Source organism: Aquila chrysaetos, chromosome Z (genome assembly GCF_900496995.4).
Source record: "Aquila chrysaetos chrysaetos chromosome Z, bAquChr1.4, whole genome shotgun sequence".
Taxonomy (NCBI): Eukaryota; Metazoa; Chordata; class Aves; order Accipitriformes; family Accipitridae; genus Aquila; species Aquila chrysaetos.
Genome location: NC_044030.1, coordinates 30148783 through 30162367, shown reverse-complemented (window position 1 = coordinate 30162367; position 13585 = coordinate 30148783). Strand labels below are relative to the sequence as shown.

The 13585-nt window shown below is 44.4% G+C and overlaps 1 protein-coding gene across 1 annotated transcript; it reads left to right on the top strand.

Moving 5' to 3' along the window:
• The first annotated feature begins 2547 nt into the window (after window positions 1–2547).
• On the top strand, window positions 2548–12871 carry NANS (N-acetylneuraminate synthase). Its single transcript, XM_030004224.2, has 6 exons — window positions 2548–2731; window positions 3931–4146; window positions 8134–8233; window positions 8494–8648; window positions 9709–9975; window positions 11096–12871. Exons 1-6 carry the CDS (start codon window positions 2600–2602, stop codon window positions 11303–11305), a joined length of 1080 nt encoding a protein of 359 aa, XP_029860084.1. The 5' UTR covers window positions 2548–2599; the 3' UTR covers window positions 11306–12871.
• The last annotated feature ends 714 nt before the right edge of the window (window positions 12872–13585 follow it).

Below are 13585 nucleotides of genomic sequence, written 5' to 3'. Positions count from 1 at the left end.
AACCACAGCAGTACATACTATTTTGAGTCAATTTTGCTTCAAGGGAAAAGGAATTAAGAATTTTTTACCCCCATACTCCATTTGATTGTTGTTAGAATTGTACACTTCTGTTTTATACTTTTTAATTATTTTTGTCTTACAAATAGTCTTACTGTGCTTATCTGTATATTTTAAGCCAAAATCAGAATACAGTCAGCTAGAACGTTCTGATCTATTCAATAATTTTGTTTGAAAAATTTTAGTATTTTTGCTGTCCATCTTCTTGAAAATGTGTAAAGCCTTAAAATTTTTCTCTGAACAGAAATACTAGTTTCCACAATGTGCACTTCTGCATAAGGAAAGAAAAAAATAAGCAGGTTAGATGAAGAATCTGTAATTAGTTTGGGGGTAAATATATTAAACAGCCTCTGCTAGGGGCAATTCCATCCAAGTATATCCAGCACAGTAACCTATGCAAATCCAGACCATGTTAATAAAATCAACATACTTCCCATCAGGAAAATAACCTGGTTTTTTTGCACGCCATAAACCAAGAAACTCACCTTGTTATATAAAGCGTGAAGCTGAAAAGGTATTATCGTGGTATAAGCCCAAATGGCAACAAAACACCATGAAGCCGCTTGCTCACCCCCCCCCCGCCCCGGTGGGATGAGGAGGAGAAAATATAAACAAAAGCTTGTGGGTCGAGACAAGGACAGGGATCATGCACTGATTATGATCATGGGCAAAAACCAGACTCAACTTGGGGAAAAAACAAAATCCATTTCATTTACTACCAATCAAATCAAAACAAGGATAATGGGAAGTAAAACCAAATGTTAAAACACCTTCCCTCCACCCCTCCCTCCCTCCCAGGCTCAACTCCACTCCCGCTTTTCTCTACCTCCTCCCCCTGCAGCGGTGCAAGGGGACAGGGAATGGGGGTTGGGGTCAGTTCATCACACATTGTCTCTGCTGCTCTGTCCTCCACAGGGGCAGGACTCCTCACTCTTCCCCTGCTCCAGTGTGGGGTCCCTCCCATGGGAGACAGTCCTCCATGAACTTCTCCAACATTGGTGCTTTCCACAGGCTGCAGTCCTTCACAAACTGCTCCAGCGTTCCAGGGTCCTTTCTGTGGGCTGCAGTCCTTCAGGCACAGACTGCTCCAGCATGAGCTTTCCCATGGAGTCACAGCCATCTTTGGGGGCAGACACCTGCTCTGGCGTGGGCTCCTCCATGGGCTGCAGGTGAGCATCTGCTCTCCCGCTCACCTCCAAGGGCTGCAAGGGGACAGCCTGCCGTCTCACCACGGGCTGCAGGGGCATCACCTCCTCCAGCGTACCTCCTCCCCCTCCTTCTTCACTGACCTTGCTGTCTGCAGAGGGGTTTCTCTCATATTCCAATCTCTTCCCCCACTACTGCTTCCCCTTCTTAAATCTGTTCTCCCAGAGGTGCTACCACCATCACTGATGGGCTCAGCCTTGGCCAGAGGCTGGTTGACTTGGAGCTGGGGGATCTTCTAGCAGCTTCTCACAGCAGCCACCCCTGTGGCCCCCTCCCCTATTACTCCCCCCCCCCCCCAATCCAAAACAGGTAAACTGAATAATTTCCAGGAATTTTTGCAACCATGTGGCCAGGTGTAATGTCAAACTTGTTTCTGCCGATGTATTTGAAGCTATTAAGTGAATGAAACACCAGCATTTGGGCACACAGTTTTCTGCCCATGCCGACCTGAGTGGGGCTTTGTGAAGATCCAGTAGATACCTGATGTGTAAGCAGGCCATAACGTATGCCACCCCTGTCCTGATCCAAACACACTGCTGCATGCTTTATGGTTTATTTTGGTGTGTCATTTAAAGTTTTGCCTAAACCAAGTTTTTCCTGTAAATCCTCTCTGTATCCGTGATTATCAAGGGTCTCTTAGGTAGGGGGCCCGGAGTTGGTTAGTGCTTCCTGGTAAACTGTGTTCTGCCACCACAGAAAACGCTTCTTTGAGAAGGCTGGAGATGTTCGTGCGGGCGCTTCGGGACCAAGGGATCTCTAGCAGGCCCTGCCCGGGGCAGGGTCACGGCCGGCCACCTCCCGCGCGGCAGCGAGGCGCCGACGGGGCGGGAGCCGCCAGCGGCTCCCTGTTACCGGCGCGGCGCTGAAAACCCCCGTCACCCCCGGGCACAGGGACCCGCCGGCCTGGCCCCCGCCGAGCGCCGCCCCCCGCCCCAGACGTGCCGGACTCGCTCTCGGCAGAACAGGCACGCGGTCCCCAGGCCCCCAGGGAAATCAGGACGGGGGCCAGACGACCCGTCGGCCTCGAGCACTCCCCTCCGCCCGCGGCCCTCCCGGCTCCCCCGCGCACACAGCGCCACGCAGCCGCCGGGCCGGGCCCGCCCCGCCGCGGCCTCCCCGGAGCACCGCCGCCCGCCCGGCGCCACCTGGCGGCCCCGCAGGCAGGAGCGCCGCCGCCCCGCCCGCCTCGCGGGAGGTGCCCAATGGGGACGGCGGCGGAGCCCGGCCCCGCCCACCGCAGCGCGGATTGGCTGCCCGCCACAGGCCGAGGCGGTGGCGCCGCCGGGGCTGGGGAGCGCCGGCGCAGTCGCGCGCGGGCGGCGGTGCGGCAGCCACCATGTCGCGGGAGTTCGAGCTGTGCCCCGGGCGCCGCGTGGGCGGCGAGCAGCCGTGCTTCATCATCGCGGAGATCGGGCAGAACCACCAGGGCGACCTGGCCACCGCCAAGCGTATGATCCGCATGGCCAAGGTGCGCGCGGGGCCGCTCTGCCTCCGGTGGGCGGGGAGGCGGGAGCGCGGCCAGGCTGGCGGGGCGCCACGGCGGGCGGGGCTGCCCCGTCTCCCGCGGCGCTTCCTTCTCCGCCGGGTGGGCAGGCCCGCCCGCTAGCTCGCTCGCTCCGGTGAGGCAGGCAGCGCGGTGCGGGTGAGCGGGAGGCCCGGGGCACCGGCGGGGCCCGGGAAAGCCGGGAGACGCTCCGGTCGGGGAGCATCGTCTCCGGGAGGTGGCACCGCGTGGGAGGAGTGGAGTGATTTACGGGAGGAATTTTTAAAATAAAGTAGCTGCAAGGAGACAGTCGGGGTGAGGGCCAGCAAAGCGGGTGCTGGCGTTGTCGCCCTCAGTCCGTGGCTCGCAGCCTGTGATCTCATCGTGTTTGCTTTTAGGAAGCCCCTACCTCGTTCACGGCACACGCACGTGCCATGGACGCAGACAAACACGGGCAGATTATATCGTCTCCGAGGGCTTACAGCGGTCCTCGAGTCATAAGCTAACTGTGAATTTGGGAAGAACCAAGTAACTCTCTGATGAGCCTCCAGTTTGATTGCATTATGGTTTTTTGAGGTAATACTTGTGTCATCCAGTAAGACAGCCAAGCTGTTTTAAAATTTGGTATAGTATATATTAGATACACTGTTCCTAACATAGTTAGAAAACGGTGTACCATTGTTAAAGGAGAAGTCAGGGCATAATGCATTCAGATCCGTGACTGTGGTAAAAGTGCAAAATAGCGTAGTGTGAGTTTAACTTCACCATTTATATCGCTTCATACAAATTTCAGATTCATAGTCCTTGTTCTACATAATCCTGTCACTTGTTTTCATGTAAAATTGTCCTGTGACAACTGAGCTTGGAAAACACCACAGAAATCGACTCTTCCAATAAGTGGCATGCATCGCAAGTGGCAGTTCAGTTTTGTAGTTTTAGTGCGATTTCTTTCTAGACTGCTGCTCTACTAAGTATACAGGCATTTTGAAAGAAAAAGGGCTCATGTGTGTGCAGGTCATCTGTCACTCTGTGTTTGTACCATTCCTGTGACTGCTGTGATGATAATGTGAAACTCCACTGCAAATGAGCACATTAATTGCACAGTCCTTGTGTTCCAACTAAGGATGAGTGCAGTTTCACTTGCACTTCCACTCCCACTCAGTGCGCACTAGCTTGTTTTGTAGGACTGCGGAGCAGACTGTGCTAAGTTCCAGAAGAGCGAACTGGAGTACAAATTCAACAAGAAAGCCTTAGAAAGGCCCTATACCTCTGAACACTCCTGGGGAAAGACCTATGGGGAGCACAAGCGCCACCTGGAGTTTAGTCATGACCAATATAGAGACCTAAAGAAATATGCAGAGGAGATTGGAATTTTCTTCACAGCTTCTGGCATGGATGAGGTATGTAAGTCATAGTGGAATGACAAGCAGAGTCCAGCTGTTGTGTCTATTGGTTATTACTTAGGTGCGATAGTTCTTACATAAAAAGAATACTAAATACATGCAGATGTTGAATTTCTAAATGAGGAAACTAGAGTAACTATACTTCTGCTACTTCACTTGTGCATCTGCAATGGTTGAGTAGATGGCTGAACATTTTGGAAGATCTGCCATGTATGCTGAGGTATTTATGCACAGTAAATCACATTGGAGACAGAGCCTCAGTTGAACTCCATGAACAATCACGGCTTTGAGTGTAGATCAAGACTGCAATCTGGCCATTATCTGGTGTTGTCTGGCATATTGGCTCCAAGCATTTCAAACCTGCCTATGTTGTAAACCAGATTCCTTTCTCAACTTAATCCCTATTATTTCCCTCTTTTTTTCCTTTCTGCTGTTTACTAGACCTCCACTGATGTTTCTAAGCAGCAGAAATGCTTATATTCCTTTTTCTTTTACTAATCTCAAGAAGAGGGTCTCCACCTTGCCCTGTCACTCCTGAAGCATTTACTGATTTTTGTCAGTGGGCTCTTGAACAGTCAGTCACCAGCTTGTAAAGTCCATGATGCTCATCTGCGGCTGTTCCCCCTTAAGAGATGTGTACTTTAACTCTTGCATGTTGCCTACCTCAAAATGATATTAGTTACAGTATTAACAAATGCAACCCACAATTGAAATGTGTAAGCTGGAAAACTGGGTAACGGTTAAACCTCAATATACATCAGAGATTACAGATTGTTTTACTTTTCTTTGTGGCCTAGAAAATACAGAGAACCAAACTGAAAGAGACCCTCCTGAATTAAGCTAACCACTCTTGCATAAGGCAAGCACAGCAATGACCCTGTCTTTCTGCAAGTAGCCTTATCGAGGATGGGACAAGGATGGGATTTATTTAATGTTTTAAGGTGATCTGTTCAGTGCCTCAGTCTCCCTACCACCAGAGAGAATTCCTGGTGTATCAGCTTAATCTCCTTTCTTGTAATTTTTTGTCCTGCCTCATCTGACATAAAAGTTCATACTTTTCTTGTATCTCCTCTCTGTGTATTTGAACACCATTATCACCTCTCTTTTCTGTTTTCCGTTCTCTGGACTAAGCAATTTCAATTCCTTCAACCTTTTTATGCTGTCTTTTCTAGTCCTCTGGCCATTCTCACTGCTTCTGTCAACTTACTGTCCTATTGAACAAAATCCTTGAATTGCTGTGCCCCAGCTGAGATGGTACAAGCACCAAATACCATAAAAAATTACTTCAGATGTCTGATAGACAAAAAGGTGTTTTGGATGTATTGCAATAGCCTGATGCCATGGACTCAGATCTGTGAAAAGAGGGTGCTGTGACATTTCTTTTATTGTTATCTTCATGTCTAGAAGACCTCCTGAACACCACCTACTCCTTTAAGAAAAGAATAATTAAATCCAGTAGTCTTGGACTTCTATATCTGGGATCTTAAAGGCCCATATACCTTTGGGGGGAAAAAAGCCCACACTCTGTTTGATGTTAAAACCTTCAGTTTTTAAAGGCTATAGTGCAATGCAGAACACCTTTCATATGCAGCAGCTAAGAACACTTTCCACCTCTGAGCACCCTCTTTTTCTCAAGATACTGTGCTCCTTTGTGTTTGGCCTCAGCAGCTAATTAACAGTACTGATACATGTTTGTGCCTTCTTTTTTGAACAGTAATCACATTACATAGCTCCTAGGATTTCTGGTGGCATTTCTGCACGACATGGTTTGGAACTTAGGGCAAACATTGCATAAATTGACGTAATGATTCCTAGAGACTACATTAACTTCTGTAAATTGAACATAATCTCTGGAACTCCAGCTGTGTTGAAGAGGTTAAATTGTGTGTTTAACTGTATGAGGAAATCAGTGAAGTGATGTGTGAAGTAAATGTAAAGGCTATGAATGAGTAACTCCTTTATCTACTCTGTTCCAGTATGTACTGGACATAAGACAGGATCCCATTGAACCACTCCCTTTAACGTCATCCCTATTATTTGAGATTACTTCCTGTTCCTTGAATCTCTTACAGAAAAGCTGCCAATTTTCAAGAGATATTTAGCTAATGAAGAGTGGCCTTAGATATGAGGTCTATCTGTCATATTTCATTTTGTGCAATCTCCTCAGATTAGATCTGTGGCTTTTTAATATAGTGTATTCATTGTCTTCGTGCACAATGCATCTTAGTGAATAAACTATATTAAAGAGATGTTACGCATCCTAGGTACAAGAAATTGAATCTGCATTATAATTATGATTAAAAAATTAGACCGAAAAAGATGCGATTCTCTTCTGGATGTTAGCACTCTTTTGCTGGCACCAAGTAAATTTTACTGCAACAGGGAATGAGCTGAAGAAATTAAAAGTGTTTGTGGGTGGTTGAAGGGGGACAAAGTTAGCTAACTATTTCGTTGTTTCCCCTGGATGTGAATGTGAATAGCTCTTGCCTGTGATAGGTTTGGGATTTTCTTCCTTAAAAGTACTAATTTTTAAAAGACCACTTACTGATGCAATACTGATTTTCATGGAGCCTCCAATAATTCCTCAATTCTCTTCAATATAGCACACAGATTTTTAGAAGGCGGCAGAGTATAATTAACATTTGAATAAACTGTTTTATAGTCTTTTCTTTGGCATATTTTATATTTATTTTCTAGTATCTCTCCTAGAAGCAAATCCATTTTGAATTTCCCTTTTTAGGCACTTACTTTTTTTCAGGTGTTTATTCAATATACAATTTTTCAGAGTAACAGATCTATTCAGGAAAACTACCTGTAGTTCTAAACACCCTGTCTGTGGTTTAGTATTTCTGACCTGCAGGAAGTATGTGGCAGGAAGACTGCCTGCATGCCTGCAGTACATTTCTTCTTCAACAGGTAAGCTCCCATCTACAGGTAGTTGCTCTCTCTGGTAGTGCCAAAAAACCCCCAAGAATGCTGTGGCCCACAAGCTCATCTTGAAGTTAGAGGAGCAGTGGAGCTCACCTGTACTAAGCAGCTGTACCTACAGCTGGCTTGACCAGCTATGGGTGGGAGACCAAAGAGACTGCCTTGAGACAGGGATCCCAGTCAAAAACCTGTGGAAAATCTGGTTTTGTAGTAGAAATACAAAAGAAGGCACCTCAATACTTCACCTGGAGGGAAGTGTCCTAGTTTCAGCTGGGATAGAGGTAACTGTCTTCCTACTAGCTGGTACGGTGCTATGTTTTGAGTTCAGTATGAGAAGAATGTTGATAACACTGATGTTTTCAGTTGTTGCTAAGTAGTGTTTAGTCTAAAGTCAAGGATTTTTCAGCTTCTCATGCCCAGCCAGTGAGAAAGCTGGAGGGGCACAAGAAGTTGGCACAGGACACAGCCAGGGCACCTGACCCAAACTGGCCAACGGGGTATTCCATACCATGTGATGTCACATCTAGTATAGGAACTGGGGTGTGGGGGAGGGGAATCGCTGCTCGGGGACTAACTGGGTGTTGATTGGCGGGTGGTGAGCAATTGCACTGCGCATCATTTGTACATTCCAATCCTTTTATGATTACTATTGTCATTTTATTAGTGTTATCATTATTAGTTTCTTCTTTTCTGTTCTATTAAGCCATTCTTATCTCAACCCACGGGTTTTGCTTCTCTTCCCGATTTTCTTCCCCATCCCACTGGGTGGCGGGGAGTGAGTGAGCAGCTGCGTGGTGCTTAGTTGCTGGCTGGGGTTAAACCACGACAGGAAGTCAGAAACTAATATCCACAAAATAGTAAATGTTATTTCAGAAGTGTATTTTGGGGAGAGGTATAGAGATAGATAGATAGATAGATAGATAGATAGAACCTATTTAATTAAGCTTTGGTTTTGCTTTGAAGGGTTGTTTATTTCCCAGCTTTCCCAGTGTTTATTTCCCACTTTGATCCAGCTGAAGTGGTGTGTTAAAATGCAGGGATTTCTCTTCCTTGTAGATGGCTGTGGAATTCCTACATGAACTGGATGTTCCATTTTTCAAAGTAGGATCAGGAGACACAAACAATTTTCCATATTTGGAAAAGACTGCAAAGAAAGGTAAGCATTTTCTTTCAAGCCATCTTGGTAAACATCACTGTGTCTCAGTAGATCAGTTATTAGATCTTTCCTGCAGTTGATTCTGGAAAAAAATCTAAAGTACCTTCAGTAGAAAATCACCCTCAGACTTGGAAGAAAAATGTTCACCCAGCTTCCTTTTCTAGTTTAACTGAATTAATTTACTTCAAGAACTTAATTGAATCTGGTGTAGCTTTCTTACCAACTTAGGACAAAACATGTGCATGTTTTCTAATGGTTAGGTCGCCCAATGGTGATTTCCAGTGGGATGCAGTCGATGAACACAATGCATAAGGTTTATCAGATCGTGAAGCCCATCAATCCAAACTTTTGCTTCCTGCAATGCACCAGTGCATACCCGCTTCAGCCAGAGGATGTCAATCTCCGTGTTATATCGGTCAGTGAATAACCCAGAGTGTGCCATGGGTAGGGTACCAGAGAAGGGCTATGCACTTTTCTTGAGATGTATTTCCAGATCTTAGGCATGCTGGAATTTGCTTCTGAGAAGTTAGAAGATGAATCATGTTCCTCTAATTCCTGCAAGTGTTGAAGTACAAATACCGATTGGATCCTCTTTTAGCAGAACTCAGCTTTGAGGGATATGATAAAGCATAGTACTGGAGTGTTCACAATTAAACAGAGGAAAATAGGACATGTGGTTAACAGGTTAACCCTGTGCTTTGTAGTGCAAAGAAAAATTATGTAGACTGTTACCATTAAGAAGGTGCACAGAATTGAGAACATAATTCTGAATAGGGGCTAGATCAGAAACTTTTGTTAAAAATGCTTCATGTGAGTATCAGAGCAATGAAGAAAATGGATTAGGCCCTTGTATAGTTTCCTTTGCTGAAAATATTACTTGGATATGCCTAACAATGATGCAAGAAAAGTTTCTCAAATTGGTTAGTGTTCAAGCACTTGCCTAGCTTTATGCACACGTAATATGTTATTTTTAGTAGAATAGCACATGGCTGCATTTAATTGCCTTTAGGATTGGGTGACTGTCCCCTATGTATGGCTGAAAGGATTGCTTCAGATTTTAAATATGGGGTTGAAGAAATCTGCTTTGGATACAGGTTAAGTTTGACCAGTCCACTGGGTTCTTGGATGAAAATAGAGCACTACTCTATTACTGTAACTTACAGTGATGCAGGCTTTGAAAACCTTGAAGAGTACAACTGAATTAAAAGGAAATGGGATTAAGAGAAGTTGTAGAATAGAACGTACCCCCTTTTCCTTGTCAGTATTGATAATCCTAGTGAAATTCTTAGAACATAACAGTTGGTAAAGCAGTGTGACTTGTTGACCATAAAAAAAATTCATTCTCAGCATAACCAACTGCTTGTTTTGTGGCACAGTAATTGTCCGTGGTTTTTATTGCAAATATCACTGTTAAATTTGCTTTATCTTTGAAATTGCTACCTTGGTAATTCAGACCAACTTTGTCATGATTCAAGGCGTATCAGTCAGCTTTTCCTGATATCCCCATTGGCTATTCGGGGCATGAAACTGGCATAGCCATTTCAGTGGCAGCTGTTGCTATGGGTGCTAAAGTAGTGGAACGCCATGTGACTCTTGACAAAACATGGAAAGGAAGTGACCACCAAGCATCCCTGGAGCCAAATGAACTGGCGGAGTTAGTGAAAGCCATCCGTACTGTGGAAAAAGCAATGGGTTCTCCAGTCAAACAACTCTTGCCCTGTGAAATGGCTTGCAATGAAAAGGTAACTTCTGCTTTTGATTCATGTACAGCCGAAACTCGTTTAGACCCATAGCTAATAACTCTATATTCAGAAAAATAGCTTGGTAATTGTTTATTGCAGCAGTGTTTCTGCCTCTGCACTCAAAAATTTATGCTGCTAAGTAGCAGCATGCAGTGTTTATGCTTAGTCCACTGTAACCACAGTGTAGACCTGTTGTTTTCTATAAACTGCTATTTCTGGCATTAACTAAGTTGAGTGAAATCCCAGAATCATTTAGGTTGGAAAAGACCCTTAAGATCATAGAGTCCAACCATTAACCTAACACTGCCAAGTCCACCACTAAACCACATCCCTAAGCAACACATCTACACATCTTTTAAATACCTGCAGGGCTAGTGACTCAACCACTTCCCTGGGCAGCCTGTTGCAGCACTTCATAACCCTTTTCAGTGAAGAAATTTTTCCTAATATCTGATCTAAACCTCCCCTGGCACAACTTGGTGTTATTTCCTTTTGTCCTATCACTTGTTACTTGGGAAAAGAGAGAGACACCCACCTTGCTACAACCTCCTTGAGGTAGAGAGCAGTAAGGTCTCCCCTGAGCCTCCCTTTTCTCCAGACTAAACAACCTCAGTTCCCTCAGCTGCTCCTCATAGGAGTTGTTCTCTAGACCCTCCACCAGCTTCACTGCTCTTCTCTGGACACGTTCCAACACCTCAACGTCTTTCCTGTAGTGAGGGGCCCAAAACTGAACGCAGCATTCAAGGTGCAGCCTCACCAGTGCCAAGTACAAAGCACTTAGTAATAGGAATAATAGGTCTCTCTGACTGTATATGAGCTGCTTTTCCACTAAGCTAGGACAGTAGTCAGTCTAATCAGATTACCTCCATTCTGATACTGAAAAATTCCAGTGAGCCATTATCCAATTTCAGAAAGGATCTGGATGTTCACAGCAGCCTAGTTACAATGAAGGGTTTCCATGCTAACTCAGCCTTCATTTGGAATAAGAAGTAATGGGGAGGGGAGTTCCACATGACCTGTTCCCAAGTAACTGCAGACTATTTTTAGCCATTTTTGGCATACTAAGCCTAGGAATGTGTTTGATTTAAACTTTTTTTTTTTTTTTTTTCCTCCCCTGTAGCTGGGCAAGTCTGTTGTGGCAAAAGTGACAATTCCTGAAGGTGCAGTACTGACACTTGACATGCTGACAGTGAAGGTGGGAGAGCCTAAGGGATTTCCCCCAGAAGCCATCTTCGATCTGGTGGGCCAGAAGGTTAAAAAAAATATCGAAGAAGATGAAACCATCACTGAGCAAGCAGTGGAAAATCACGTCAAAAACATGAAGTGCTAAACTGAAGCATTCCATTCCATATTTCATGATATAGTACTGCACTTCTACACAACATACTTAAGTATAGCGGCATGGTAGTTTAGAAGAAAGGGGTGTGATTATGAGGATCCAAGCAAGTTAGGTTTTCAGGTTCTCATTAGCAGAAAGTTTCTGAAGCAAGTGGATATAAATTATGAAGAGCTATATATTAGCTATATACTATTAGAAATTGTATAGCATTGTGTCTAGAAAATACCGTGCTCCTTCTTTCTCCATTCCACTTAACCTAGATTAATTTGGAGTTTTGCCCAATCTAAGACCACAGGCATCTGCTTTCCAGCTTCCCTTTTCTGGTAAGAATACAGTAAATCACAATAATTTTGTCTACACTTTGAATGGTTCTAACCCTGTATCTTTTGATGTTCCTCTCTTTTCTGCTGTTTTCCTCACTCCTATGATAACAGGATGCTAGTTGGAGTTGAATGCAGATAAGTCAAAGTTCACATACACTGAACAGAAAACTACACATGCAACCTGATGGATTTTTCTCAAGATTAAATCCTTAAGATAAGAAGTCTCAAGATAAAGCAGTGGGTTGCAGAATCTGCACTGTGGGGAAAATGAGCTCCTTGAGAAAGCTAGGTTCTCAAGAGACAGTACCAAGAAAGGAAGCAAACTGGGTATGTAGAAAGGTCCCATTTAAGGGACAAGAGAAAGAGCCTTTTTGTGAACTGAAAGGCAAGAGGGCAAGCCAGACAGATTAAGGGGTGAAAGTAGATCTGAGATGGATCAGTGGAAGTAAACTTAACCTATGCTTCAAAAAAAATGTCAAAAGCATCTATTGTGAGCTGAGTGAAGCCTAGGATCTTAAATCAATTCTGGAGTGCATTTAAGATACCTGTATTTGTACCTGGGGGCAACTTCTTAGGTAGGAAGCCAAATGCTGGTGAAGATTCAGCAGCTTTCTTCCTGTACTAACAAGCAAATACATTGGGATGGTTTTTTTCCCCTGACACTAGTGTTTGAGGCAGCCGAGTTGTCTAGATCACATCACTATGTTTCAGCATGATGGTCAGTGCTTGTCTTGTGTGCTCCGCTCTTGCACCACAGCTTCTCAATTGTCAAGTAAGAAATGCAATCCCACTCCTGTCAGCCTGCTGCTCTTCCCTTTGTCCAGGAGGGAGCCATGTGGCAGCAGCTGCAAACAGGTATCCCTCAATTAGCTTGGTGAGCACAGAACTGCTTTGGTGTTACTGATCTGCATTTTTCTGTGGTGCAGTCACATACCAGTGATGGTTATTTGGAACTTGCTACCTCTTGGTCATGAGTTGGTGAAGTATCTTGAATTTGGTGGTGGTGTTTCTGTACCTGTGCTCTGTTTAGTTCCAAAATGTTTACCATTCTGCAATTCTGAGGAAACTATTTGTATCTTCAACTGGGAAGCAGATTCTTTGAACCATGTGCTTGACCATGTATGAGCTCTGACTGATGCAGTATGCTTGCCTTACATTAAAAAACTACTTAATTGTTAAAAGATTTTTTTTTTTTTATTTCAAATCTGAAGAATAAATTTAGCTTATAAAACAAGCTGTTATTTCTGTGTTTAAGCCTATGGTCAGACCTTGCCTTTGCCAGCACCAGTGATGATTGCAGGGCCTTTAATATTTGAACATTGTAAGATTACCTGACCTGTTTCAAGTAGCAGTGGTTCTTCACTTCAGCCAGGCTGGTCCTAGAGGCTGCTGTAAACATAGGCTCCAAAAATTTCCAGGACTTTAATTAAGGTAGTGGGGGAAAAAAAAATATTATCCCTATAGAGAAACTTGTAGGCTGTCTCTCCTAGTTTTATGTGAGCATACCTTTATCCAGCTGCACTTAAAGAACCTTTGCAAATGGGACACAAAAATAAATTAAGCACAAGTCCCCCACTGACCTCATATTTTTATTGCACCTGTGGGTCCTCCAGGCATTTCATCTTTTGGGGTGGCACACAACTGTTTCTTATGCTTCCACTCTGTGTGGGAAGAATAGGGACACACAGAAGCCCAGTTCAGAGTCGCTGTCAGAAGTAAGACCAGCTAATGGCTATTAAGTGTGGCTACAGAAGTTTCTACTTCAGCTTTGTTGAAGGGACCTTTCCAATAGTCAGTGGCAGTCTTTGATTTTTCTGAGATGATACTTAAGTATGAGCTAGTTCACTTAGTGCATTTATTACCCAAATCTGACCTTGTTGACTACGATAATATGCAATATATGAACTTGAAGCTTGGACCAAACTAAACCTATTACTATCACAATTGC

Bases quoted from the DNA above. Each gene is read 5' to 3' on its own strand.
- NANS (XM_030004224.2), top strand. From the start codon at position 2,600: ATGTCGCGGGAGTTCGAGCTGTGCCCCGGGCGCCGCGTGGGCGGCGAG. The intron at 2,732-3,930 runs GTGCGCGCGGGG...CTTGTTTTGTAG, and splicing joins GTATGATCCGCATGGCCAAG to GACTGCGGAGCAGACTGTGC. The intron at 8,234-8,493 runs GTAAGCATTTTC...TCTAATGGTTAG, and splicing joins GGAAAAGACTGCAAAGAAAG to GTCGCCCAATGGTGATTTCC.